Source organism: Populus trichocarpa, chromosome 10 (genome assembly GCF_000002775.5).
Source record: "Populus trichocarpa isolate Nisqually-1 chromosome 10, P.trichocarpa_v4.1, whole genome shotgun sequence".
Classification (NCBI taxonomy): domain Eukaryota; kingdom Viridiplantae; phylum Streptophyta; class Magnoliopsida; order Malpighiales; family Salicaceae; genus Populus; species Populus trichocarpa.
The window spans coordinates 21,702,702-21,728,960 of record NC_037294.2 but is presented as its reverse complement, the minus strand read 5'-3'; the positions used below and the strand labels follow the sequence as shown (position 1 = coordinate 21,728,960).

Below are 26,259 nucleotides of genomic sequence, written 5' to 3'. Positions count from 1 at the left end.
ATTTTCAATATATAATCTCAAAATTGACGATCCAAAACCACCCAATTCCCTGCTTCCAAAGCTGCTGATCTTTACCTGCTTTCAATTTATCTACCCTTACTCCTCGACTTTATTACGAATACACCATCACCACTAAAAAGCTCGAAGCTTTGCATCTCCTGCATCCATTTCACATTCAAAGCGAACCTACAAGAGAGAAATAATGAAGGGTTTTGGCAGATTAATATCGCGAGCTCTATCAAACCAAAAAAGTTTCGGACTTTGCAGAGAAATCAACACTACATGTCGTTTGACTCCTCGCCGCTTTATACATGTTTCATCAGCAACAACAGCGTTTTGGCACAGCAGCGGTGGTGCTTTCCCTGATTCGAAAACGTTGGCTTCTTCTTTGCATCCTGAGAAATTGACCGTTTTGACAGGTTGTTCTATTATGATTGAAATTATTGTTATTTTATGTTATTTTTACCTTGTGGTTTGAGTTTTTATGTTTTATGTTAATATTTGTTTTAAGATATGTAAAGGGTCTTTTTTTTAATAATGTTGTTGTAATGTGGTAATAAAATGGTTTGTTAGAGATTTTGACGAGTTAAGGAAGGAATTGAATTAATATCTGTATTTTATTGGTTAGTTAGCTTAGTTACTTGCAGTTATTGGGAAATAACAACACTTAGATTATTGATTTTACATAAGAATTATGGGGTATGCTGTAAAGATATGAACTTTAGAGGTTATAGAGTTTTTTTTAATTCTGTGTTGATTAAAGATTGGTGAAGTTCAGTAAGCTGAGGTGTGATGGTTTGCACAGGGCAGAGGAGGACCATGTTTATACAAACTCAATCCACACCAAATCCATCATCCCTTATGTTTTATCCTGGGAAGCCGGTGATGGATGTAGGAAGTGCGGATTTCCCAAATGCACGTTCAGCCATGAATTCTCCATTGGCTAAAGCTATTTATGGAATCGATGGTAAGATTGAATTGGTTTTGTTCTTGGGTAAACGTAATGCTATGATTGTTTATATTTTTTTAACCTGTACCCTGTATTGTTTTTTCACAGGTATCAATCGAGTTTTCTTTGGACCTGATTTTATCACCATAACAAAGTCAGATGATGCTACTTGGGAATTCCTAAAGCCTGAAATATTTGCAGCTATCATGGACTTCTATTCTTCTGGAGAACCATTGTTTCTAGACTCGCAAACTGCTGCAGCGAAGGACACGGCTATTAGTGAGGTATATCTTTATAGTTTACTGATTTTTCAGCTGTCCACAAAAAATGAAGCTTGCTTCTTAGGATTATGCTTGCATTTCATATTGGGTGGTCCTTGGCATGTACTAATGCATTTAAAGTTCTCCTTGGGCATTAACTTATAGTAAAGGTGTACTCATGTTCACTTTTCTATTCCCCCCTCTCTCAATTCGCTTTTTAATGAATTTAGCTCAGGAGTAGTGCTGGTTTGTATCTGTTGAGAAAATCCAGATGTTTGATATAAGAGGTTCTATCGACATCGATGTATTATGTTATGCAGTTTTTTGCCACCCATATCCCAAATATCAGAGTTATGAGTAATTGAACGGTGCTTTTCATCCCTTTTGTACTCTTCTGCTGTGAAGTTCAACAGATATTTGCTGATGTTGATTACTGTAAAATAGCTGAATATAGTTTAGGTTATCACTGGAGAGAGAACTGAGATTTTGGAGGATTTTATTGGTTATTCTCTAATCATCTTAAACTAATTTCAATAGAGCATTAAGCACTCAATGTGGAAAATATCAACTCCTGCTAATGCAGGATGACTCAGAAACTGTTGCAATGATTAAAGAGCTGTTGGAGACTCGTATTCGACCAGCAGTGCAGGACGATGGTGGAGATATTGAGTATCAGGGTTTTGATGAGTAGGTTTCTCTTCTCTTGGTTAAACATGTTCATAGAATATTGAATGAACAATCTATTTTGTTACTTATCATTAATTGAAATCTGTATGTTTGCCCTCTACAGGGAAACTGGAATAGTCAAATTGAAAATGCAAGGAGCATGCAGTGGCTGTCCGAGCTCATCTGTCACTTTGAAATCTGGAATAGAGAATATGCTGATGCATTATGTACCAGAGGTAAAAAGTGAAAATCATCTTTGAGATTTCTAAACTATGCAAAATTACACCTTTTGTCTGACATTGTAGAGGGTTCTGCACTGAAGTTCAAAATTTGGTATGTGGAAATCCACCACCAGCCAAATAGTAATTCACTTTGGTCTGTGTGTCTGTAATTTGTGTCTCTGAGTTTACTACACATTAACTTAAGCATGTAGGGACAGTAATTAAGAACGAAGCCCATTGAGAATTAGTGCAATGACAAATTGCATATTTTCAAAAGTTAATAGCACTTACCAGCAGGCTAATGCTCGTTTGGCGGGAGCATTAGAACTTGATTATAAAGCTTTAGGATAATAGAAAAAGACCATGGCTTAAATCGATTCTTGACTAGTTCTTGAAGATATTTGGTGGTGCAGGTCACTAACTGTGTTATCCTGTGTTAAGTACAGAATTTTGTTGATGCTATTATTTCTGATGTGTTCTGGATATATTATTGTGCTCTAAAGTGCATGCTGACAAGTAATTAACGTGTCTTGTCTTTAAAAAAATACATTTAGAAAGATGAAAGTGCTACAATTTCTAATGTCTAGAACTCAAGGGATTAAGATCCTATTTCTAATGTCTAGAACTCAAGGGATTAAATGGGTCTTGGAAATTAAGAGAAACATTAGATTGGCAGCTAAGGGATTCTTCTTCTTCCAGTCTCTCTCTATACAGGAACATATGTATACACATTTGTGCATGTCCTCCTTAATCTCTGTGCTTCCAAACTGCTAGCTTCCTTGCTTGTTAAGCTCTTGAATTCCATATTCATCCCACTGTTGCCACCTCCATTGCTTTATTACTTTACATTGCCATTGCCCATGAGTTTGCTTAACATCATTTTTTAATTACCTGGCTATTATTGCTAGGAAAACTTACAAGTGGGAATCACATCTTGGCTCCTCTCTGCATTCCTGTTATATTTACTCAAGAAAATCTTATGCATGCAGGTGAAAGGTGTGGAACAAGAATTAGATGCTGAAGATGATGAAGCAGCATTGACCAGTCAGATGGAGTAGTCGAAGCCCCCATTTTTTTCCTCTCATAACATGGTTGTACACGTGGCGAGCCAAGAGAACTTCTAGTATGCTTCTCTGTACAGGAGCAAATAAAGTTCATGGGTTCAAATTAACTCGATATCGGTAGAGTTTATGTTTTGTTTTCATGTAAACTAAATATAATTATAGCGCAAGAGTACAGAACGTGAGAGCTGTATGAGCCTTGTACATCTTGCGGAACTGTTCACTACCCACTCTTGTTTCTGGCATTCAATTTGTGCTTCTGTAACAATGCAAAGATTTTTGTACTCTACTCCTATTCTTTCAATTTTCCACTACCATTGATATCAATAAATTTATTGCATAAAGCAGTTGAGGGATGGTTTGAATTGCTTGCTGGTCATGTTAGCTAAGCCAATTGCTTCTGGCTTGTTCTTGAGTCTGTCTATAAGGGCCCATGGACTTGGTGGAAAAACTCCATCTGCACCTGTTCATTGTTTGATTGCAATAATAACTCAACTTCAAGACGATAAGCTGTCGGTGAAGCGACTTGCTCATCTAAAGACAAATTATATGCCATTAGCCAACTAAGGAGTGATGCTTCACCACCAACTACCAGGATATTTTGACCTCGAAAATAAAATCTGAGGCTGGATCAGACTCTTCCCCTCAAGGCAACAAATTATTGATGTATTAACTCTTGGATAATATGATAACATGAGAATCAAGAAACCGTAAACAAGTAACGACGAGCAAACCATGTTTGCCAGTAGCATAATAGGCTGTGGTTGCCTTCTTCCTTTTCCTGGACAATGGATAAAAGAAAACAAAGAACTATCCAGGACAAAAACAAAAAAGCTAAGATGCTTTATCGTGCTTGAGCATTTGGCTTATGAATATAAAAATGGGTTTGAGTCAAACTAAAATTATTCTAATACACACAACACTGAACTGTCAACTTCATTAAAGCCCCTAACCCTTATAGATTACAAGGGGACCAGGAAGTAACCTATCATGAATCATGCTTCATTGGTGTCCTTTTTTTAGCACAATCATCGTCAATTTATATAAAAGGTTATTTTTGTTCATTATTACAAGACATGAAAAATATATGTAAAATAGATGAAAATATATTTGTTTAATTAAAAAGATAAAAACAAATATATAATAATAGATTTATCTCGTAGATTTATAATAAAGGTCCGTCTTCATTGTTTTATACTTTTCTATTTCAAGAATGTTATCTATATTTTTTTTGAGTATATAGTTTTTTTTTTTTATAATAATGATTGATTCAATACATAAATGTTCAATGACTCTAAAGAGTGAAAATAGTCACTGCTATATATTGGATCTTCCCCTCCTCAAGGAAGATTTTTTCCCCTATCAAATAACATGGAAAAAAAAATTCTCGTAAATTTATGAATATATTTCAAGGCCAAATGCCTAGTAAGGGTCAGGTTGGCTGATCTATGGTCATATCACCACACCAGCACTCCATCGTCAATCACAAGCAAACTAGCCCTTAACACACGACAACCTTAATCCAGCACGAGAATTCTTGTTGTTAGCACAAGAACCCCTGCTTTACTGCGTTTGTCACCCCATAAATACCACGAGGACTAATCCCTTTTCTCTACCATAAGTCAAAAACATCATTGTCAACTTCCACTTTCTTTGATCTCCAACACTGATCTGACATCAATTATCCATCCCACCACTTCTGGTAGTATTTCTTTTGTTTCTTGCAAGAAAAGTGCTTAGTTCTTGAAATATTAGTAATGGTGTTTAAGGATTGTTTAGTTGGGTTCAAAGAGCTTAGGCCTTTAGTACACTTGTTGTTGCCACTATTTTTTCATTGGATTGCTGAGGAAATGACTTTTTCTGTTCTTGTTGATGTTCTTACTTCTGCTTTATGTCCTGGTCAAACTACTTGCTCTGAGGTTATTTATATCAGTGGTCTCCAACAAACGGTAAACATAGGAAATTCTTGCTTTGCTTACTGTTTTTTTTTTTATATATAATTATAATTTGTTTGGTTTGCAAGGAAATGGAAATGGGGTTCGTTGAATTTTCTAATTCTTTTATGTGTTTTAGGGCTTTGAGTTGATTAAGCACTAATTTTTGTAACTTAAGATACTTTGCTATCTGGGTTTGTGGGAACTGCCAGTTTCCCAATTTTCATTTTTTGGAAAAATCAAAGGTTTTTGAGGAAGGAGTGAATTATTCACGTAGGGATACTAGGTAGATTCATTCAAGAATTTTGAGGATTTGCGTTGCTGCTCAGAAACTGAACAGAAATTTATGAGTTTCTTTTTTTGGTTTGCATTTCCAATGTAATCTTTTAAGCCAATCAGGGCATGATCATGATTTTGTGTATCATTAATGCTAAAACGGCTTGGTATTTGAGTGATTAGAACTCGGGTGAAGAAATTTGCGGTGTGTAGTTTTCATGTTTAACCTAGCACTAAAACTGATTCTGAGGATCACGAAACAAGATCTAAATTCATCAAGCAAGTGATGATTCTTTTTGCTTTTAGGTGGTGGGAATTTTCAAAATGGTGGTAATACCACTCCTAGGCCAGCTTGCAGATGAGTATGGGCGTAAACCGCTTCTCCTCATTACTGTATCAACATCCATGTTCCCTTTTGGTATGTTCCATATTGAGCTTTTCTGGTCAGAGGCTAGGATTTATGGAAGTCTTTTACACCCTGCTTTTAATTCTTAATTCATTGTTATGGATATACAGCGAAGCAACAGCGGTCTTAGCTTATTTGAAAGTTCACACATACACACTGCAATCAAAATTATACTGCAGATTTTTAATTTTCTTTTCTATTTGCTTGTTCTATTGTTTCAGCCGTACTTGCCTGTAACCAATCTAGGGATGCTGTGTATGTGTACTATGTGCTTCGGACAATTTCATTTATTTTAAGTCAAGGGAGTATTTTCTGCATTGCTGTTGCTTATGCGGTAAGGATTATCGACCATCAATAAAATGTCATGGTTACGGATACTGGGGCATCACATTTTCATCCCTGTGGTAGGCAGATATTATCAAAGAAGAAAACAGGGCTACAGCATTTAGTTGGATCACTGGTTTCTTTTCTGCTTCTCATGTCGTAGGCAATCTTCTGGCACGTTTTCTCCCTGAGAAATACATCTTTGTGGTAATTAGGATCTGTGAGTTTTTCAAGCACTAGCTGCATGGTTTCGTCATGCTCATCTGTCGAGTTTGTTTTTATTATTTACTTTTTTTATATATATACACTAGTAACCATCCAGTATTTGATAAGAATAAGCTTTTTGTTTCAGGTTTCAATTGCTCTCTTGATCTTTGGTTCAGTTTATATGTATTTCTTTCTAGTTGAGACAGTTGAACGGGTTGATAAGAGGGAGCGAGATTCAACCTTCTTGACTAAGATAATAAACGTCACTCGCAAAAGATATGAATCAATGAGATATGCAGCAGTGGTAGTGTTTAGAAGGTACTTACTCTTCAAATACATCCATTGATTTTGTACTGCTGTTTTATTTTTGTTTTTTTGAGTAATGTAACATTCTCTCGCCTTTTGTTTTTTTCCAGTCCTACACTGAAAATCATTTCATTCGTTTCCTTCTTCTATGAGTTGGGAATGTCTGGCATCAGTTCAGTTTTACTAGTAAGTTCCTTGCATGTCAATCCTAATTTCAATCTTGATTATCAGAGAAATTAAACCCTTGGAAAACAAGGGTATTGAATCGCAACTTGCTAACCTGCAAGCGATAAAAAAAAATCATGGGAAAATACATCTTTGAACATATGAATTATGCATGGAAAAATGCGTACTCATTATGAACCGAGGACCAACCTTAATTTAATAGCACCAGTGGGCTAATTGCTCATAAGGCTAATTGTAATTTTCTTTTGTGGTGCCTATCTACTCCGTTCTCTGTTTATTTAGATCCCCTGATTGCTTGTCACCTTCCTATGCAGTTCTATCTGAAGGCAGTGTTTGGTTTTAACAAGAATCAATATTCGGAAATTCTGTCAGCGGTAGGAATTGGTGCAATCTTTTCTCAGGTACGATGTGGAGATAATCTTTCTGCGGTTTCATTTACAACTGTGCTTAAACAACGAAAATTGTGGGCTTCTTTCTTTGGAAAGTGGCAACATGTAAATCAAACGTTTATATATGGTTCATCTACTCTTCGCTCTCAGCTCATCATAGGCTCTCTATGGAATGTCAATGAACTTGAAAAATTCTTTTGCATAACGCATGTTTGTTTTGTGGCTGGCTTCTAGATTTTGGTGCTTCCTCTTCTCAGTCCATTGGTTGGAGAGGGAGTGATATTATGTCTAGCCTTACTTGCATCAATAGCTTATGTAAGTTGCCACTCCCAACTCATCCTAGCAACCAATTCACATGCTGAAAAGAGAATGAAAATTATAACAGGCGCTTTTTCTCTGAACAGGGTTTGCTTTATGGCTTGGCGTGGGCATCTTGGGTATATACCTAAATAAGAGTTAAACTTCACATGACATGGAAAAAAAGAAGTTCAATCCTGAACCAATCCTCCACCAAATTGCATTATTTAAACAAGCATGCAAAGTTCTTTAAACATTTCTCATTGCCTGATGCAGGTGCCATACTTGAGTGCCGCATTTGGAGCCATTTATGTCCTCGTGAAGCCTGCTGTAAGTATTATGATCCCACTCACTTTTCTTCAGAACCTCAGGTAGAAAGGGTTTCCAGATTCATCATTGAATAATCATTGTTTTATGTTCTGAATTTCTTGACGTGCAGACTTATTCTGTTATTTCTAAAGGATCAAGCTCAGTGAATCAGGTTTGCAAAACCAGCAGTCTAACATGAATGTTTAGTTTTTCCACCCTTAATCCTTTCCTATGAACAAACTTCCCATCTTCCGCTGGTGGAAGAAGCATCTTTTCTTAATGCTCAAGCTAGAGTCAGCATTACGAGCCCAACTATGCATTCATAAAATGTACACCTGCTATCAAATGTCTGCATATTTGTGAATGATCCGTGTCTCTGTTGTTCACAAGTTCAAGTACTGGTTTATTTCAGGGAAAAGTGCAGGGATTTATTGCCGGTGTCCAATCAATAGCAAGTTTATTATCCCCACTTGCAATGAGTCCATTGACTTGTGAGTTGCCGGTGTTTACATCCTTTCTTTGGTTACCACAACAAGCATTCAATTTTGCTTTCTCATTGATGAATTGTTGTTTCAGCATGGTTCCTCTCTAGTGATGCACCTTTCAACTGTAAAGGTTTCAGCATCATAGTTGCTTCTGTAAGCATGGTAAGGCCTTGCACAACTTCACCTTTCTCGCCCTTCTTCTCCTTTTCTCCCAAATTAACCATGAACTATTCTGTTGTCTCAGATGATTGCTTTATGCTTTGCTTGCCTGCTTAAGCCGGCCGAAATGTCGGGCCATGACATGGAGGAAGAAATTGAAGCACCACTTTTAGGTGAAAGTTAACTGAGTACCGAACAAGATACTTCATTTATTCTTCACGACCAGATGATGTACATATCCAGATATCCCTTACATCATGCTTAATGCAATTACTTTTTGCCTAAAGCAACTTCCCTGGTGAAAATTTGCTCCGTTCATCTCTGTGAGAACATTTCCAATGTTCCTACCTCTGCACTTTGGGAAATTTACTGATAACCTAAAACAAATACTAAACTGTTCATTGACATGAAGTTTTGGTCATCCTCGAACTAGATCTCAGGATGAAAATCTCATTCCTAAACTTTCTTTAGTACAAGAACTACTATCATATGAAATTTAAAGGTAAAAAATAATGTATATAAATGTTATTCTACTCGAAACTCGACTCGAAAATTAATGATGATCTTGAAGTTTGATGAAATTATATTCATATCAAACTTTATATATAACTGTAATTTCTAGATATGAGTATAAAGGTAAACAGTTAGGTTTTAAAGTTAGATATTGATATTATTCTACCCTACTTGAAACTCACTTGAAAATCAATAATGATCTTAAAACCAAAATACATTTATATTAAATTTTATATATAATTGTAATTTCTGGATATGAATTTAAGTTCATATCAAATTTGAGTTATAGATAACTGAAGAATATCCTTAACCAAATCTAGTTAGATTTTAGTATCCAAAATTCATTGTAAATATTAATTTTGAATTAAAATTAGTGGCATGGATATTGGATAGCACCAAACCCAATCCGTAGATGGACATCAATGACTTGCAAATCAACTTCTCTCGCTCATGAAAGCCGAACGACTCGTTGCTTGACATTCTCCTAAAAACGACCAGGGACAAATCAACGACCATCATTCATCTAAAGCGCCTAGAAAGAAAGAAAGAAAGAAAAAATACAGATAGAGATTCTGCTACTGCTAGTCTGCTACAACGACATTGAACAGCAAACAGCAATAGTCAGAGGAGCTTGGTCTGTTCTGTAATGAAACCTTAGAGGCTGCCATGGAAACACTCTCACCTTCATTATGCACCACCACTCTCGCTTCCATTTCCAAAAAACTCCCAATTAAAGCTTCAATTTTCAAACTTTACAACCCTAAAAAGAACAAGAACCACATAAAAACCCAATCTTTATCTTCTTCTCTCATTTCTTGTGTTTCTCTATCAACAAAAGCAACAACAACATCAACATCTACACCTTTAACTTCAACTAAAACTAACAACCACTGGATAGTTCTAATGGAAACTCCTCCAAAGGGAGTCAATTCAAAACCAGAAATAATTGATTATTATGTCAAGACTCTAGAGAGAGCATTAGGCAGGTTGGTGGGTTGGTTCCTTTGTGCTTTTATAGATGACCCATTTTAGTATTTGTTGTTTTTTGGCCTAAAACCTGTTGCTTTATTGGTTTTGAGCAGTGAAATAGATGCTCAAATGTGTATATACGATGCTTGTTATGATACTCATTTTGGCTTTTGTTGTGATATTGATGAAGATGCTTCCCTTGAACTTGCCAGTAAGGTTCTTCTCTTTTGGCTCCAAATATGTAGAGAATTATGATACTCATATGGTAGATTTTGAGAGGTTTCTGAATTGTTGTGGATGTGTGTGATGTAGGGTTGCCTGGGGTTTTATCAGTTAGGCCTGACCCAGATTATAATTCTGTGGAAAAAGATTATAGTTCAGGTGTCAAGTTGAGTACATTATCAAATCCACAAATTGGAAGCAAGTTGTTGTTCCCTTCTGGGAATACGAAACATTGGCTGGTTAGAATTGATAAGCCAGGAGTTGGAGTTGTTACAAAGGCTCAAATGGTTGATTATTATGCTCAAATACTAACCAAGGTCATGGGATAGTAAGTGTTAATTTTTGAGAAAGAATGCAATCTGCTTGCTATTTATTACATGCTATGGAAGTGACAGGTTGATTTCTTTTGCAGTGAGAAGGATGCTCAAATGTGTATATATCATGTTTCATGGCAATCGAATTTTGGGTTCTGTTGTGAACTTGACGAGGAATGTGCACAGGAGCTTGCTGGTTAGTTAATTCCCTTTCAAGTGAAATTTTGTTTGCTTTTATTGTTCTGTTTAATGACACACACCTCCTTGTTTTTAGGTGTTCCTGGTGTTTTATCTGTTCTGCCAGATAAGGATTTTGAGTCGGAAAACAAGGATTATAGAGGTGTGTCCCTTTCTTGTTAGCACTAGGATTGCTGGTGGTATATATGCAATCATCGATCAAGTTTTATGAAATTAGCATCAGGATTTGCTGCTGGATATTAAGTTATGATACTGTTATTTGAGGTTTCAGAAAAGCCAATTGTCAATTTTCAATTTTCAAAGTTTAATGTGATGGAGAATTTTATTCCGTGGCAAATGGTTCTTCCGTAATGTTAACAACATGTAGTTTCCAGGTGATAGCCTCATCAATTCTGCAAATCCACCAGATTCTTCAGAAGCTAGTCAAATAACTCATGTTAGAACAAAAAAACTTTTTATAACTGGTATGTTGCATCTTTAAATCAAGTTCTGATGATATGTTCTTCAGCTCTTGCTTTTTGTTTGTAAAATACTACCTGCTAGATAGCGCAAGTTTTAGGACAATACACATATGCCTGATTTAGCTAGCTTTGTCATTTATTTAATTGCTTGGCGATCTGTATTTTGAGCAGGTCTGTCATTTTATACGTCTGAGAAAACCTTGCGTGCAGCATTTGAGGGCTTTGGTGAGCTTGTTGAAGGTATGCTTTGCCTTTTTTGTTTGTTGACATGTATTTGTTGCAATAGTCTTTAAAATAATGGCGGTGTATTCCTGACAGTTAAAATAATAATGGACAAGATTTCAAAGAGGTCCAAAGGTTATGCATTTGTAAAGTACACCACAGAGGAGGCTGCAAGTTCAGCACTCAAGGAGATGAATGGCAAGGTAGGTGTAAAACGAGTCCTTGTTTCACTTCATTTCAGTTTTAACTGTCCAAGCGGTAAGGCTGACCTACATTCTGGCAACCGAACTTGCAGATCATCAATGGCTGGATGATTGTTGTTGATGTTGCCAAAAGCAACCCACCAAGATACAGCAGGGGTCGACCAAGACAAGCAGCGTGAGATAGAGGTGGGAGGCCTCAACCCATGTGTGGTGAATTACTGTGCTCGCCAGTCACCTGTATCATTTTCATTGAATTCGTAGTTCACAAAACCAATAGTCATTTCGTCATTCTTGTCGTTGTAAACTTGTAATTAAATAATGAACATGTCGTCACTACATTGATTTTTACTGCATATGTTTTCATTTTTTTTTTTGTGCAAGCCGGAGTACGTAGCTGTGACATTGTAGACAGTCCTAAGAAATGAATTAAGTAGTCATACTCATACTTTTCCATAGCCTTATGGCCTGTTGGGAACAAGGGCATAACTGCAAAGCAACTTGTATTTCCAAATCGCGCATGTTCCCAAACAGGCACTTACACACACGCACGACATCAAGGGATGAGGATAGCAAATAATGCTAATATTGTATATACATTTACCATCTACCATTGCATACATTGATCTGTCATTCTGTCTGGTTCGCCTTGTAGCCCCATTTTTTCTTTTTCAAAATATTGCCCAACTAATTGGGGGAGAGCAGAAAGGAAACACTAGACTTCATAAGCCTACAAGGGACATGGTTTTCCCAACATGAGCCACCAGAGATGGGTAATTTGCACTATGTATAACATGTGTTTATCGATTAATCAAAGACTTGCTTCCACTTAATTAAGGTCATCAGCCCTCCTCTCCAAACTCCATCGTGAATCTCTCATGCACCTCGAGATCAGCTTTACTAACTGTTGGCTTCTGCCGTGCAAGCACTTTATCAAAATCTGCTCTTGTAATGGGTGGCAGAAGGACCTGCAAAGTCATCGATTTCAAATATATGTTGTCATTGTTTGTCACCGAAGAGGAAGCATGCAGCTAGAAGTCACAAACTAAATTGAATTTCCCGTGAAACCAGCCATTCTAGAGGGGGGAGTATAATCATGAATCATGATAACATGTCTCTCAGTTCCTCTTGTTGAGCATTACGGAAATAAGAACAAAAATGAACAATATTTCTCCTCTTATAGATTTCTAACAGTGTCTCCTAGGTACAACCACAGAAGCGATAGTTGTGCTATTTTCTGGGAATGGTTTTCAGGTTGAACTCTCTGTAATAGTGTTTTATTCAATCCATACCTTTGAAGCAAGGTCTTGTGCATCAAGTTCTTGTAATGTGGTCTTGACAGCTCCTCGTTGTTTTGGTTCACAAGGAACCCACATGCCATCAGAGGACTTCATGAAATATTCAGCATCCTGGATTTTACGAACAGGTTCAAAGAGTACATCTTTGACCTATCAATGAGAATGTCAGGACCAAGTTTAAAAAGAGGCAACTCCTGACTATTTTAAATTTTCACAAAAGAAAATGTAAAAAAAAAAAAACTTTTCAAACATTTTGCTCAAATTGGATATACGAATAGGAGTTGAAATATGGCAGAGGCTGATGTAAACTTGACACTTACACAAACTGAAATATCTGAACCAGAAAATCCTTCTGTTTTTTGAGCCAACTTCTCAAAATCACTTTCAGTTAAATTGTGAGGAGTATCACCAAGATGCACCTGCTTGTCGACATACAGGAGGAAGTTAATTTCATGAATCACACGAACATGTTTCAACAAGTCAAAAAACAGGCTACAATAGTTCTGATGGGCAATACCTTAAACATGTGTTGCCTTGCCTTCAAATCTGGGAGAGGAATGTATATTCTCTTGTCAAAACGCCGTCGGATAGCCTGTGGTTTATTTTGCATTAGCATTACCAACTACGTAATTCTGATGAAAATAGATATATTTCTGTCCATAATCAAGGAAGTTTAAAATCTGATGTTTTTCTAACCTGATCCAGTGCATAGGGAGTATTTGTGGCTGCAAGAACAAGAACTTTGTGATCATCACTCCCTACACCCTGAAATGGGACAAGAACCTCAGTTTAAGATTATGACAGTGCTCTTATCAGTTTATGTGGAAATGCAGATCAGGACAATGTTCTTTATCCATATACAGTGAACACAAAGTACCTGCATCTGTACAAGAAGTTCTGTTTTGATGCGCCGAGATGCTTCACTCTCATTACCTTCACCTCTTTGGCCACACAGTGAATCTATTTCGTCAACGAAAATGATGGAAGGTGCACTATCACGAGCCATTTGGAAAAGATTTGAAACTAGCTTCTCACTTTCACCCATCCATTTGGAAACCAGGTCCGAGGAAGAGACACTGCATAAAGACAGCATGTGGGAGTTGTCACCAACTTTGATCAGCAAAAGAGAGTATGAAAGGCATAGATTCTGCCCAGGTTATTGGGATTTATTTATGATTTATAAAAGTGAAATCTAACAAAAGAGTAAGAATTTGCATTTGCTCAAGGTCCTGCCTGATGCACAAGCATTTTACAAATTTCTTGGATAACGATTATTGACCATTGCTTGCAATTGCAAAGACTACCTATCTATATATATTGACCATCAAAACAGAGAATAAGGATAAACTTTAATGTTGTTTACGCATTCAAAGTTCAAACACTCACTTGATGCAATGTGTGTATAGTCTTTTAAGAAACTTTCATCAGCTAGTAATCTGGGCAGTTACGATATCTTGGTTTATTTATTACCTGAAGAAAGTTGAGTCAGCTTCTGTTGCAACAGCCTTTGCCAAGTATGACTTCCCTGTTCCAGGTGGACCATATAACAAAAAAGCCCTCCATGGTTTTCTCTTCCCTGAATGAGTGACAGACGAATAACATCCAGACATCAAATATTGTCAAACATAGAATCTTTACCCAAGAAAATATCATAACATTGGAAGCAGAACACTTTTGTGAGCATTACAACCAAGAAACTAACCAGTGAAAAACTGTGGGAACTTAACAGGCAATATGACAGCCTCTTGCAACGCCAGTTTGGCATTCTCAAGACCTGCCACATCACTCCATTTCACATTTGGCTTCTCCCTGATGATAACAGAATCAAGCCCTGCCTTAAGCTTCGCTTTCTCAGGATCCTCCTTGTCCTTCCCACCTCCATCCTTTGGTTTTGGACTACTCTTTGGCTGTGCAGCAACCGACGCATCACCATTTGAGGCAGGCACACTCCCACCATTATCAAGAACAGCTCGAATCTCCTCCGCCCTCTTCAGATATCCCAAACATCTTTCCCTAATTGTTTTCTCAATCTGTTGATTCTTCTCATACTTCAATTGTGCTTGAAAGTACTCCAACGCATTCATATAAAGTTGAAAAGCTTTACTATAGTTTCCAGTATCGTCCTCTTTAACTGCCTGTTTTGCGTACTCTATACCATGCTCCATAAAATTGCTGTACATTTTGTTCTCAAAACTAAAAACACCATATAATATATAATCCTTACACCACTCTCCACCAAAAAATCACGCCTACACAAATCAATGATACTTAAACTTAAGCCTCAATATCTCCTATATCCAGCACAACATCAAAACTAGTACTTGATCCAATGAAAGGTAAGGACAACATCTTTACAAACAAGCAAAACATCAAACATCCCTCTAATTCTATCAGAAGCTAAAATCCCAATACTTGGACGCAAAAAACCTGAAAAAAAACACCATAATTCAATCAAATCTCAAAACCCCAACACTCAAAGTTTCAGCCTTTACAGTAGTTTTGAGATATACAATTCTTTTTAAAAGTTTCCACCAACCCAATACAGTTTACATTAAAAGGACTCAAACTTTGCAATTAAATATCAACCAGAGAGAATGAACAGACAAGAAATAGAAAACCCATTGACAGACCTGAAACTTGAGGCTTTGATCAAGAGATGAGTATTGTCATCTGTCTCTCTCTGTTAATCTGTTTATTATAATGTGATTCGTGTTTAGACTTCAAGAGATAGAAGCAAAGCCGACCAATTAAAATGAAATCGTCCTGTCGCTTTCAAATACAGAAAGCAAAATACTATAAAGCTAGCAAAAAAAAAAAAAAAATGAAATGAGAAATAGTAATTTGATATTATTTATTTCAAGAAAGTAGAGATGTTTTTTTTTATTGTTTATTTTTTCTTTTTCAAAATAATTAAATGATATATAAATGCATTAATTTTTCTTAAAATATATTTTCTTTTATTTCTTGTGAAAAAAGTGGTTTGTTTATTATTAATTAGAAGAAATTTTCCTGTACCCTTTTCTCACGAGATGCTATTCATTTGAAATATATTTTTTTTTTCATCAATATTTTTTTTTTAATTTCACTTTTAAATATTAAATTTATTTTTTATTAAGTTATTATATTTTTATGACACGGATCATAAGTTTAGCAAGTTAACCTAATTTGATGAGTTAACCCAGTTAATTATGATTTTTTTTCTTAATTAATTTTTTTTTCAGTTTCATCCTTTAATATTTGGTTGAATTAAATTTCATGATTTATTTTGTTTACTTTCTATTATGTTATTTCGGCGTCATTACTCGAGAATAATGCTTAAAGGGTTAATCGAGTAAACTCGGGTTGTTTTTGTGTCTTATTTTTAATTGATTTTTTTGTTCAATTTCATTATTCAACACTGAATCGATTAAGAATTAAGCTTTATAATCTATTTTAATTTTTTTTATGGGAATATCATGGTCTTATAATCAGGGTTGTTGATTTTGGCATTTTAACCACGGTTAAATCGTGTTGTTTTTATTTTCTTTCTAAGAAGTTATCTTGGTCTCATGATTTAAGTCATGCGTCCTTCAACATTGAGTTTTCTTTTTATCGAGTTGTCCCCATCTCATAACCCAGATCGCGAGTTTGATAGGTTAACCAAATTAACTCAACTTTTTTTTAATTGACTTTTTTCCTTCAATTTCATCATTTAATTTTGTGTTTAATTAGGAATTATGTTACATGATTTATTTTGATTTTTCTATTAGGTTATTTCGACCTCATAATCCAAAAATAGTGTTTAACGAGTTAATCCAGGTTCACTTGGCTCATTTTTTATGTCATTTTTTAATTAAAAGTTTTACAAATTTTATCATTCAACATTAAGTCCAACATTAGTGATTGATAATTGAATTTCATAATTTGTTTTGATTAGCTCTTTATGAGACTATGTCAATCTCATGACCAAAGTTGTGAATTTGGTATGTTAACCCAGGTTAAATCGGGTTATATCATGTTATTTTTTAATTTTCTTTGTATGAGGTTATCTCGGTCTGATGATCCTGGTCATAGGTTTAGAGGAACGACTTGGGTTGTTTTTTATACTCTTTTTTTAATTGATTTCTTTTTTAATCAATTTGCTTTCCATGAGATTATCTTAGTCTTATGACTCAGGTTGCGGACTTGACTAATTAACTCGAGTTGCTTTTTTAAGTCATTTTTAATTGATTTTTTTTAATTTCATCCTTTAACATTGATTTTATTAATAACTAGGCTTTATAATTTATTTTAATTTGCGTTTTATGAGATTATCATAGTTTCATAACTCATGTTGCGGATTTGACATTTTAACCCGGGTTGACCCAAGTAAATCCAATAAATTGTTATCTTAATATAAAAAAATATTTCATCTTAAATTTTTTTTAGTTAAACTATGTTTTTATGAGTTGTATAGAATGCTTTTGAATCCGCATATTCAATTGAGTTATATCAAATTAACCCTCATACAATTTAAATTTTTTTTTATTAAAAAAAATATTAACAATATTTTAATATTCCTTCTATGTACAAGAAAAATTTGACCGGTTCTGTAGGGTGTCGCAAATTAATAATCTACTCTCACTCTATATATTTGTGTGAATTAGCTTCTCCCCCTATTTTTTTTTTTTGGTAAATAAAATTAAAAAAAAATACATCACACTATTTTTTCTCTCTCGTTGTCAATACCTCAAAATCGATACTTTTAGATGACTTAGCTCCAAAGAAACAAACGCATGGAAGTAACTAGAAGACTCCAGGGGTGGACTGGAGACTTGGGTGCGAAGGGGTGACTTGAGTATTTTTAAAAAATACTTACAAATTGATCCTTAAAATGTAAAAACTATTCTCATTTGCCCCTAATTACTAAATTTTATCCCCTCAAGGATGGAAAAGTTCTCCCCTCACTTCCTTAGAAGATGAACAATTCTTAATATTCCATGTATTCATCCCATTTGCTCAAACCAAACAATTTCTAGCCTCTCAAGAGAACTATAACAAGAACTCTATAGCATCAAGAGTAGCAAAGCCACGTAGACCTTATTTATGATGCCATAAATGCTCATTTAATGTTGTACATAAGAATAGTTAAAGAAGATGTAAATCCAAGTTTTAAGTTTAAATAATTTTTATTTAAAAAAATATTAAAAAATTATATAATATATTTTAACTTTTGAATGGAAATGTTCATTGATATACGCTAACACACACCACTAACAAAGGAAAGATCAAAAGGAAAAGAAAGCTATAGTCTTGACTCTGGTATCCTAACCTTTCACAGAAAGTGTCCATAATTTCCTTACTTGGTTCTTAGAGTACTGATGAATTAGTTCAACCAAACATTTGCTTAGCTTGGTTTGTACTTTCCAGAAACCAGATAGAACACTCCACATGTCAATTATGCAGAGAGAAATGCCTTAAATTAATGTGACTTTGATCTCCTCCATTTCCCTTCATATATATTATATATACACTCCCATACTCCATATATACTTCAACAACTGCTTGCTCTTCAATGGAGAAACAAGTTCACTTCATCCACTTCTTGTTTGCCCTATTCTGTTTCTCTTACATAATGTTTTCAGGTTATATTAGTACATTTTTTTTTTGCAATTTATAGATGGGATTATTTTTTCTTCCTCTTTGTTTAAAATCATGCTTTGTTAATTATAAGCTTATAATCCATTGGCTTTAGTTGTTGCAGAAGGTCTTGTGAGTGGACACCATGACAATGGATCAGTGAAGCTTTTTGTATTTGGGGATTCCTATGCAGATACCGGGAACTGGGAGAAATTTGCAGCTTCCTGGAAAGAGCCTTATGGATTCACTTTTCCTGGTAAACCAGCTGGTAGATTCTCTGATGGTCGTGTCTTGACAGATTACATAGGTAGGCATTTTTTTTATAGTGAATTCTCAATCCTAGATGAGTGACATGAGTGTAAATTTATATTTGGAATTCATGGTTTGCAGCTTCATTTCTTGGTATAACATCTCCAGTCCCTTACACATGGAGAAAAACTGTAGAAAAATCTGGTCTACAATTTGGGATGAACTTTGCATTTGGAGGAACTGGAGTCTTTGATACATTCATCAATGCACCAAATATGGCTACCCAAATTGATTTCTTTCAACAACTGCTTGAAGAAAAAGTTTACACCAAACAAGACCTTAATTCCTCCATTGTCCTGGTGTCCCTAGCAGGCAATGACTACACTACTTATATTCAAAGAAATGGCAACTTTCAGGTGAGTTTGGTAAACTACTTTTTGTTTTGAGCTTGCGGAGGTAGGGTAGGCGTAATTTGCTGCAGTACAACATAATCGCAATCTTTAATTTATTCTTAGCATCAACTTATGATCTATTAACCAGCTGTTTAATCAGTTAAAATAAAATCAGGATGATAACTCTGAGAGAACTATATAACAAAACAGTATCTTGTTATCATATTGTAGGATTTGCCAGCCTTCACAACATCACTAATCAACCAGCTTTCTGCCAACCTGAAAAGAATAAATGGTTTCGGAGTGCGAAAAATAGCAGTAACAGCATTGCAGCCTCTTGGATGCCTGCCGATATTGACAGCCTTCTCTTCATATCAGAATTGCAGTGAAAGTTGGAACACTGCCTCCAAGTTTCACAACCAGAAATTGCAGCAAGCAATACAAAGGATGAACAATGAGAGCGGAAAACACATGTACGAAACACTGGATCTGTATACTGCATTCATGTCCAAATTGAATACCGCACGCCTTGCAGGAAACTTGAAGTTGAGGAGTTTTCTTACGCCATGTTGTGTGGGCGTGACAAGCAACTACTCATGTGGAAACGTTGACAAGAATGGGGCAAAGACGTATGTGGTATGCGAGAAGCCGGAGTTGTCTGTCTTCTGGGACATGGTACATCCTGCACAGAATGGTTGGCATCAAGTCTATTCGTCTCTGAAATCTTCACTTCATCGACTCTATTAGGATCTTCAGATGATTAGGATAAAATTATACAATTAAGAAGAAAATTATATTGTAAGAGTTGATTGTTGATCAGATCATCTAGCTACTAGGAAGGTGATTTGTCCTTTCCTTTATATACTAATAATTTATTTTCTCAGATTTCTTTCCTCCTTTATAATTACAGATTAATTTAGATGCTACACAATTTTCTTTATATACTAAATGATACACACACACACACCCACACACCCACACACACATACTATAGTTATAGAATCAATACATTTTGAGAACTTTCAAACCCAGATCTTAAATATGATCCATCATTGTAGCACTTCGCACTTTGACACGCTAAAAAATAAGCCTAGACATATATTTATAGACGATATGTCTTGGTTTTAACATATAGATGATTTCTAATTCTATAAGGTTTTCATTAATTGACAAAAACAATCCTAAACCATAAAATTTTTATTATCAATTCCTTATATAATTAAGATTAAAATTTATACCACATCACATGCAACAATCAAAAGTACAACTAAGAACGATTTCATTAAAAAAAAATCACTTGCATGGATGGCAATAGAGAATTTTCAATTTTACAAATATTTTTACTTCCAAACCAGTTGTATTATTACCTCAAAGAAGCTGTCCCCGTTGATAATTTATCAGCTAGGAGGGTAAACAAACCAGATTTCCAGGTTGGCATTACAGGATAGAGATCAATCCTCATTTGGTGATGAAATTCATGCAAGCACACCAGTTTTTAAGTGGCAATGACAGGAAACCACAACATTCTGACAAGATGTTTCCATAAAAAAAGACAAAAAGAACCAAATTTAGAGTGTGCCTAATTGTCTAAAAGCTGGAGTGATCCAGCTAAACTCATCAACCTTCAAAACTTCCATGCAAGAGTCCCGGAGGGAAACCCTACACAAGAATGATTGTTCTCTAAAACTACTCCGCCATAACTGCAATTTTATAAAGCTCTTTCTCTCCTTGTCTTTGTTTTTCCAATGGAGGGGAAAGGAATCTTCTTGGTTGGTTTGCTTCTTTTATCCATCGCTGATATTTCTACAGGTTAGACGACCGATTAATTTATCTCAAAATACTTACCTTATATTTCCCTGTATTAGTTTTGAGTCTTGAATTAACACATAATTAGTGATTTCTGATAATTAATCATTCATTGTTTTTCTTTGGTATTTCAGCTCAAAATTGTCCCAAGGGCTCTCCAAAACTCTTTGTTTTTGGAGACTCCTATGTTGATACTGGAAATTGGCCAAAGAATGTCAGGGGTCCATGGAAAGAACCTTTTGGTAAAACATTTCCTGGTAAACCAAATGGTCGAGCCTCCGATGGTCGTGTCCTTACTGACCATATAGGTGCTTAATGACTTTTCTCTCGTGCTCCTTTCTTCTTTCTTTAATTGTTCTTTTTATTTTTAGAATGAAGAGAGTACAAAACCAAATGTATCAAACCAGGACTAGCCTGTAGGGGGGTTAAATCGACCAACCTATAACCTAAATACGATAAAGATCATTATCGGTGTAAGAAATTTATAGAACAGCTTAAACAATGTTGTTTTGAGATAGAATCGGGTTGATTAAGGGTTAACTCGACCACTTTATTACCTGAGAGGTCGGGTCATATGGAATTTGTTTTCCTATTACAATTATAATATGTCACCTAGTTATTAAATCATATTAACACATTTTTTTCCTCATTTGCATTCATGAAATATACATATGTGCAGCATCATTTCTGGGAATAGAATCACCTACCCCTTATCAACTGAGAGATACATCAAAAAGTATTCAGCAAGGATTAAACTTTGCATATGGAGGCAGTGGTGTTTTCCCCACATGGGCGAAAGACAGTCTGACAGTCCAGATCGATCAGTTTGAACAGCTACTCAAAGAAAATGTATGCAGTCAATGTGACCTTGATAGTTCAGTTGCCCTGGTTTCTACTGGAATCAATGACTATTCATTCTATTCTGCAGCCAAAAAAGGTTCCAACGATGTGAGTAGTTCTTACCCTGAATAAACAAAGTTTTACCAGTATTTTTTACGATGAATATGTAGCTTTTTAACTTGTATTTTTTGCATTTTTTACATGATAGGGACTGCCTGCTTTCACTGAAGGACTTGTCAACCAGCTCGCTGCAGACCTACAACGTATTAATCGTCTAGGAGTGAAAAAAGTTGTAGTAGCAACATTACCAGTTGTAGGATGCTTGCCTCTCCACATAATTCCACCAAATTCATATCAGAAGTGCGATGAAGAATCCAACAAGAACGCCAAGATTCACAACCAGGCATTGCAGAAAGCAGTGGAAAAAATGAACACTGATGATGGAAACAAAAGCACGTTTGTAATTCTTGATCTCTATAACGCTATGGTTTCTGCTATTGACCAATTCAGACAGGATGCAGGTAATTTCTGTTCATGTTTTTTCAACCACAATTTTTTTTATATGCATCTCAAGTTAATCATTGATTAACCTTTCTTCTTTCTCCTTGTCACAGCAAATACCGAGCACAAGAACCCATTGCAGCCATGTTGCTCGAAGACTGTTGAGCACATATGCTCAGCGGAAGGACTGTGCTCGAATCCCAAGTCATCTTTCTTTTTCGATCTGGCACACCCTTCGGACAATGGCTGGAATGCAATTTATTCATTTCTTCAAGGTTCTCTTAACAATGATCTAACAGCTTGAGGATGGTTCCTTATATTCGACTTTAATTCAACTAAAAAGTCGTACATTATATACAGTCCATATTCAGTTTCATGTCTTGTGATTGTATTCAATTTAAAAATTTTTCCTCATAATATCTTGATTGAGAATAATTAAGATTTTTGTTTAAACTTTCACGTACATGCAATTAGTATATTTCTAAAGTCCCGAGAGATTACGGCGGATAATCATGATGGATTTGGGATGAGATGACGCATCATGCACCTCGGTGATATTAAATAGAATAAGTGAATTGACCTAATGATCAATGATTCAAGCCCTTTAATAAATTAGTCCCTGAGTCATGTCTGACAATTATGTAAGTGAATTGATTCCTTAAAAATGTGATAATGTGTGATGCTGTATAATAATGACTGCATAATTTAACATCTTAATTTGACAACAGTATGACAGGCCAGATGCTGTGGAAACACCAGAAAACATTTTTTTTTTATTAGTGTTATCTTTTGGACACAAAAGGCAGAGAAGAAGGAAAAGGGAAGGAAGGAGCCTTGATAAAATCGTTGGTTTTTTGGCAAAATGGCAAAAAAGTATTGACCTTTAGATTTGATGGGCAAAGGATTGATTGATAAAAAACAAAATTAGGTGATAACTTGAGACAAGAAACTAATCAACGTCTGTAAAGATTGAGTTAGTCAATTGTAGAGGCTGCAGGTACTGAACATATTAATCTGTTGAGTGATGTAAGGCGTGCCTTCTCGGTGTATAGATATTAGCCAAGATTCTTGAACAATCGGCCAGTGTTTGCCTTTATACGTGCTTATGTGATTACTCTTCATTGTAGAAGTTAAGAGTATAGTTCCAATTCGAGCCATGGTTTTGCTTACAAAAAGCATAACCCCATCTCCTTGAAGCTAGGCAGAGTTTATGCGCTTTGAATCTTGTGTTCATTAGCGAGCTAATTGTATTGTTACTCTTGTTTGTTTTCTGTTTCATAGTTATAAAACCTGGTTGAATCGTTTACCAAGAGTCTGGATTTGACCAGGTTTCACGATGAACTATTTTTTTTAAACTAAAATAACATCGTGTCAAGTATTATTAAAAAAATCAAAAGTTGAGCTAAACTGTGAGTTGATTTATCCGATAAGATGGGAAATGAAGAATTTTCCTTCTTTATTACTTTAATCTTCAAAACATAAAAGAATTGACAATTCGAGAAAAACAAATCACACATGCATTTATATGCACACTTGACGACGACGACGACAACAACCAGGCCTCCAAACGAAACTAGTTGGGGGCGCCTGCACACTTGAAAAAAACAATTCAAACAAAAAGGGAAAAACTAGTTGACAGCACTGCAAATCCTCCTTATCTGCCCGGCTGATCCAATGAGTGGACGGATGTCTCCCATTTTGATCATGGCAGATGCAAAATCAGAGCTGAATTTCGCAGGATTCCTGCTGTATTCTGAGACAATGCTGTCCGTGGAGCCTCCATTGAAAAGAACTTGATCTGATTGAAGGAGGCCCTTGTTTCGCATCAAATTCTTGAAGTAATTGTTGTCAAAAGAATTGGGTGTGACTAAATCGAGCGGAGCCAAATTTGCCTGGCCACCAGCACGGGGACAACGTCTCTTGCGAGTGCTAGCGAATCCAGCATCGATATTGCTAGCATTGTAAATCCTGTCACGGAATGTAAAGCATTGAGCTTGTCCTAACGTATGAGAACCTGCACCCGAAAACGAATATATTTAGCATCAGGAATTTACTATTCAAGATGCGTTAAGGTATTCTTATCAAAGGCATCTTATGTCGGTTACAGGTGCCAACCTGACAATGCAACCATGTCCCTTGCAGTAAGGCCTTTCTGCTGGAAGCGAGAAATAAGCCTCCCCAGGTCGTCAAAGAAGGCAGGTAGTTCTGTGATGGCTAAAGCTGGACTTGCTGTAGTTGAATCTCTTCTTCCAAGCTTCACTGCCCAAGATGGACCACCCACCTGCCACATTTTTTAAAACTAATTAACGATCTTGAATTTGTAACTTGAAATGCAAACAAAAGATAAAGAGGTGGATTGATTATATACTCACATAAGCAGATGCGTCTCTTGCTGCCACAGCAATGATATCCGCGCAAGATACAACTCCAGGACATATCTTCTCTACTTTAGATTTTGCTTTATCTATGACTTCATAACCTCTAACAGAGTTATTATTGCCTCCTGCAGTCTTTTCACTCTGAATAGAGGAAGTTTCGTCTAATAAAATTGAGGCATCACAACCCTGAAAAAACGAGGAATATAATTCATGAAGAATACGTGCTTGCTCAGAGTTAATAGCTAGAGTAGAACAATTGCTGCAAGTTGCAACAGTACCTGCACGAAGCAATCATGAAAGTGGAGACGAATGAGAGACGCCGCCATCCTCCGTTCTCTCGCAATTGCAGTTCTGATGGCAGTTCGGATAGCACTTTCTGCTTTAGGACACGACTTGTGGTAAAATGCAGAGGATAGTTTTGCTTGGCATGCGGTAGTGCTCAAGAGAAACAGCATAAAAATGAAAGCTGCTGCCACTTTCACTGCCATTTCTTCGTGTTTTCTCAACCTTGATTGCAACACTAAGCAGTTCTTACACACACAAAATGTCTAGCTAAATATTTTGCTAGTGTAGTTTAACACAGGATGCTAGAATGGAGAGAGTTAAGATAGAAGATGGAGTAGAATGCATATGGGAACTCATCCATTTATAGAGGATGCATGATTAATTAAGCTCATTAATTAACTAAGATTTGTTTCATTAAAAACTATGCAATTGGGATAACGTGTAAATCATGGTTCTATTTTGATGTCTGCATGTCTTTAAGAGTCTAGATTATGATATAAATAAATAAAAAAAAAAATTCTGGTAAGTTACTATGTACTATTGTCAAAAGCCAGGTTCCCTTCATGTCTCAAGGCGGCATAAATATTTATATTGTCTTAATAAGCGTAACGACATTAATGTTGACAAGAGAACATAATGTCTATATATCCTTAGTTTTTCGGCATCTAATGATTGTTTTAAGTAGATAACCAAAGCTACAAGCAACTAATTTCTTTCAAGAGAATTCCAAGCAGCCTCCTCGGATTGCTCTTTCGTAGGGTTTGGTCAGCAAAATGCCAAGAGAATAGGTAAACCCAAGATTTTTCTCAAGGTTAGGTCATAGGTGTGCTAAGAACTCTCTTAGGTTACTTGTTTTGAAAGAAATGGCATTTGAAAAGGGATTTTTATAAAGAATAGCAGTGAGTCTAGAGGTCATGAGTCTTGAGCCCTCTATCCTCGATCGCCAGCTCTAGGTGCTAACAATTCTTCACTGAGTAGTTTCCCTCTTAATTATTGTACTAGCTCACTACAAGAATGGCAGAATTTTCAGCGTGTATAGCTTTCGCAGCCATTGGTCAGCAGAAGTGATTTTACACAGCAGCTACATGAAATGTTAGCGCCAGTGATCCTAATTAGAAAAGTTAGATATTTAATTGATTTCTTGCCTTTTTACCACAAAAAAACAAAGGAGAAAAGTCCTTTGTCGGAAGTGATATCTTAACCATTTTCCTAATCAATTCATCTCATGGGAACTGGTATACTCCGTCTCTACCCCGGCCTCGTTTTTCTTTATTCATGCTTACAAGTATTGGAATGTTTATTTATTAATGCTCTTTTCCTAATCAATTCATCTCATGGGAACTGGTATACTCCGTCTCTACCCCGGCCTCGTTTTTCT

At 35.9% G+C, this 26,259-nt stretch overlaps 7 protein-coding genes across 13 annotated transcripts; 5 read left to right on the top strand and 2 right to left on the bottom strand.

The window, feature by feature from the left end:
• The first annotated feature begins 36 nt into the window (after nt 1-36).
• On the top strand, nt 37-3,446 carry LOC7491628 (nifU-like protein 4, mitochondrial). The gene is made up of 6 exons (XM_002315406.3): nt 37-419; nt 806-967; nt 1,058-1,233; nt 1,793-1,896; nt 2,000-2,111; nt 3,086-3,446. Exons 1-6 carry the CDS (start codon nt 203-205, stop codon nt 3,152-3,154), a joined length of 840 nt encoding a protein of 279 aa, XP_002315442.1. The 5' UTR covers nt 37-202; the 3' UTR covers nt 3,155-3,446.
• A 1,026-nt stretch (nt 3,447-4,472) lies between these two features.
• On the top strand, nt 4,473-8,721 carry LOC7477174 (uncharacterized). 4 transcript variants are annotated; one of them, XM_024609847.2, is made up of 14 exons: nt 4,477-5,106; nt 5,674-5,785; nt 5,995-6,107; nt 6,182-6,304; nt 6,450-6,622; nt 6,721-6,796; nt 7,111-7,197; nt 7,420-7,500; nt 7,590-7,622; nt 7,759-7,812; nt 7,922-7,963; nt 8,204-8,282; nt 8,368-8,438; nt 8,521-8,721. In XM_024609847.2, exons 1-14 carry the CDS (start codon nt 4,915-4,917, stop codon nt 8,617-8,619), a joined length of 1,335 nt encoding a protein of 444 aa, XP_024465615.1. In that variant the 5' UTR covers nt 4,477-4,914; the 3' UTR covers nt 8,620-8,721. The 4 variants fall into 4 exon arrangements, 3 of the variants coding, with proteins under 3 accessions (XP_024465617.1, XP_024465615.1, XP_024465618.1); XM_024609850.2 differs by having other exon boundaries at nt 4,478-4,859; XM_024609849.2 differs by lacking the exon at nt 6,182-6,304 and having other exon boundaries at nt 4,476-5,106.
• Nucleotides 8,722-9,406: 685 nt separating this feature from the next.
• LOC112328840 (organelle RRM domain-containing protein 1, chloroplastic) lies at nt 9,407-11,885 on the top strand. 2 transcript variants are annotated; one of them, XM_024609853.2, is made up of 9 exons: nt 9,422-9,934; nt 10,031-10,128; nt 10,230-10,467; nt 10,552-10,649; nt 10,728-10,793; nt 11,026-11,115; nt 11,284-11,352; nt 11,431-11,537; nt 11,630-11,885. In XM_024609853.2, the coding sequence occupies exons 1-9, from the start codon at nt 9,615-9,617 to the stop codon at nt 11,714-11,716; spliced, it is 1,173 nt and encodes a 390-aa protein (XP_024465621.1). In that variant the 5' UTR covers nt 9,422-9,614; the 3' UTR covers nt 11,717-11,885. The 2 variants fall into 2 exon arrangements, with proteins under 2 accessions (XP_024465622.1, XP_024465621.1); XM_024609854.2 differs by lacking the exon at nt 11,026-11,115 and having other exon boundaries at nt 9,407-9,934.
• A 135-nt stretch (nt 11,886-12,020) lies between these two features.
• Nucleotides 12,021-15,621, bottom strand: LOC7477176 (protein SUPPRESSOR OF K(+) TRANSPORT GROWTH DEFECT 1). 2 transcript variants are annotated; one of them, XM_024609851.2, is made up of 9 exons: nt 15,463-15,621; nt 14,535-15,259; nt 14,303-14,408; nt 13,710-13,908; nt 13,529-13,597; nt 13,350-13,424; nt 13,153-13,251; nt 12,827-12,982; nt 12,021-12,502 (listed from the first exon to the last, which is right to left on the bottom strand). In XM_024609851.2, exons 2-9 carry the CDS (start codon nt 15,010-15,012, stop codon nt 12,377-12,379), a joined length of 1,308 nt encoding a protein of 435 aa, XP_024465619.2. In that variant the 5' UTR covers nt 15,013-15,259; nt 15,463-15,621; the 3' UTR covers nt 12,021-12,376. The 2 variants fall into 2 exon arrangements, with proteins under 2 accessions (XP_024465619.2, XP_052312219.1); XM_052456259.1 differs by having other exon boundaries at nt 13,371-13,424.
• A 2,441-nt stretch (nt 15,622-18,062) lies between these two features.
• On the top strand, nt 18,063-19,954 carry LOC7491629 (GDSL esterase/lipase At5g03610). Of its 2 annotated transcripts, none has more exons than XM_002315409.4 (4): nt 18,063-18,435; nt 18,555-18,737; nt 18,821-19,095; nt 19,303-19,954. In XM_002315409.4, exons 1-4 carry the CDS (start codon nt 18,366-18,368, stop codon nt 19,816-19,818), a joined length of 1,044 nt encoding a protein of 347 aa, XP_002315445.3. In that variant the 5' UTR covers nt 18,063-18,365; the 3' UTR covers nt 19,819-19,954. The 2 variants fall into 2 exon arrangements, with proteins under 2 accessions (XP_002315445.3, XP_024466087.1); XM_024610319.2 differs by having other exon boundaries at nt 18,546-18,737.
• Nucleotides 19,955-20,714: 760 nt separating this feature from the next.
• LOC18102777 (GDSL esterase/lipase At5g03610-like) lies at nt 20,715-22,671 on the top strand. The gene is made up of 5 exons (XM_006378747.3): nt 20,715-20,880; nt 21,012-21,185; nt 21,557-21,825; nt 21,926-22,238; nt 22,332-22,671. The coding sequence occupies exons 1-5, from the start codon at nt 20,817-20,819 to the stop codon at nt 22,520-22,522; spliced, it is 1,011 nt and encodes a 336-aa protein (XP_006378809.1). The 5' UTR covers nt 20,715-20,816; the 3' UTR covers nt 22,523-22,671.
• A 986-nt stretch (nt 22,672-23,657) lies between these two features.
• On the bottom strand, nt 23,658-25,233 carry LOC18102776 (lignin-forming anionic peroxidase-like). Its single transcript, XM_006378746.3, has 4 exons — nt 24,875-25,233; nt 24,591-24,782; nt 24,334-24,499; nt 23,658-24,232 (listed from the first exon to the last, which is right to left on the bottom strand). The coding sequence occupies exons 1-4, from the start codon at nt 25,082-25,084 to the stop codon at nt 23,847-23,849; spliced, it is 954 nt and encodes a 317-aa protein (XP_006378808.2). The 5' UTR covers nt 25,085-25,233; the 3' UTR covers nt 23,658-23,846.
• Between the last annotated feature and the right edge of the window lie 1,026 nt (nt 25,234-26,259).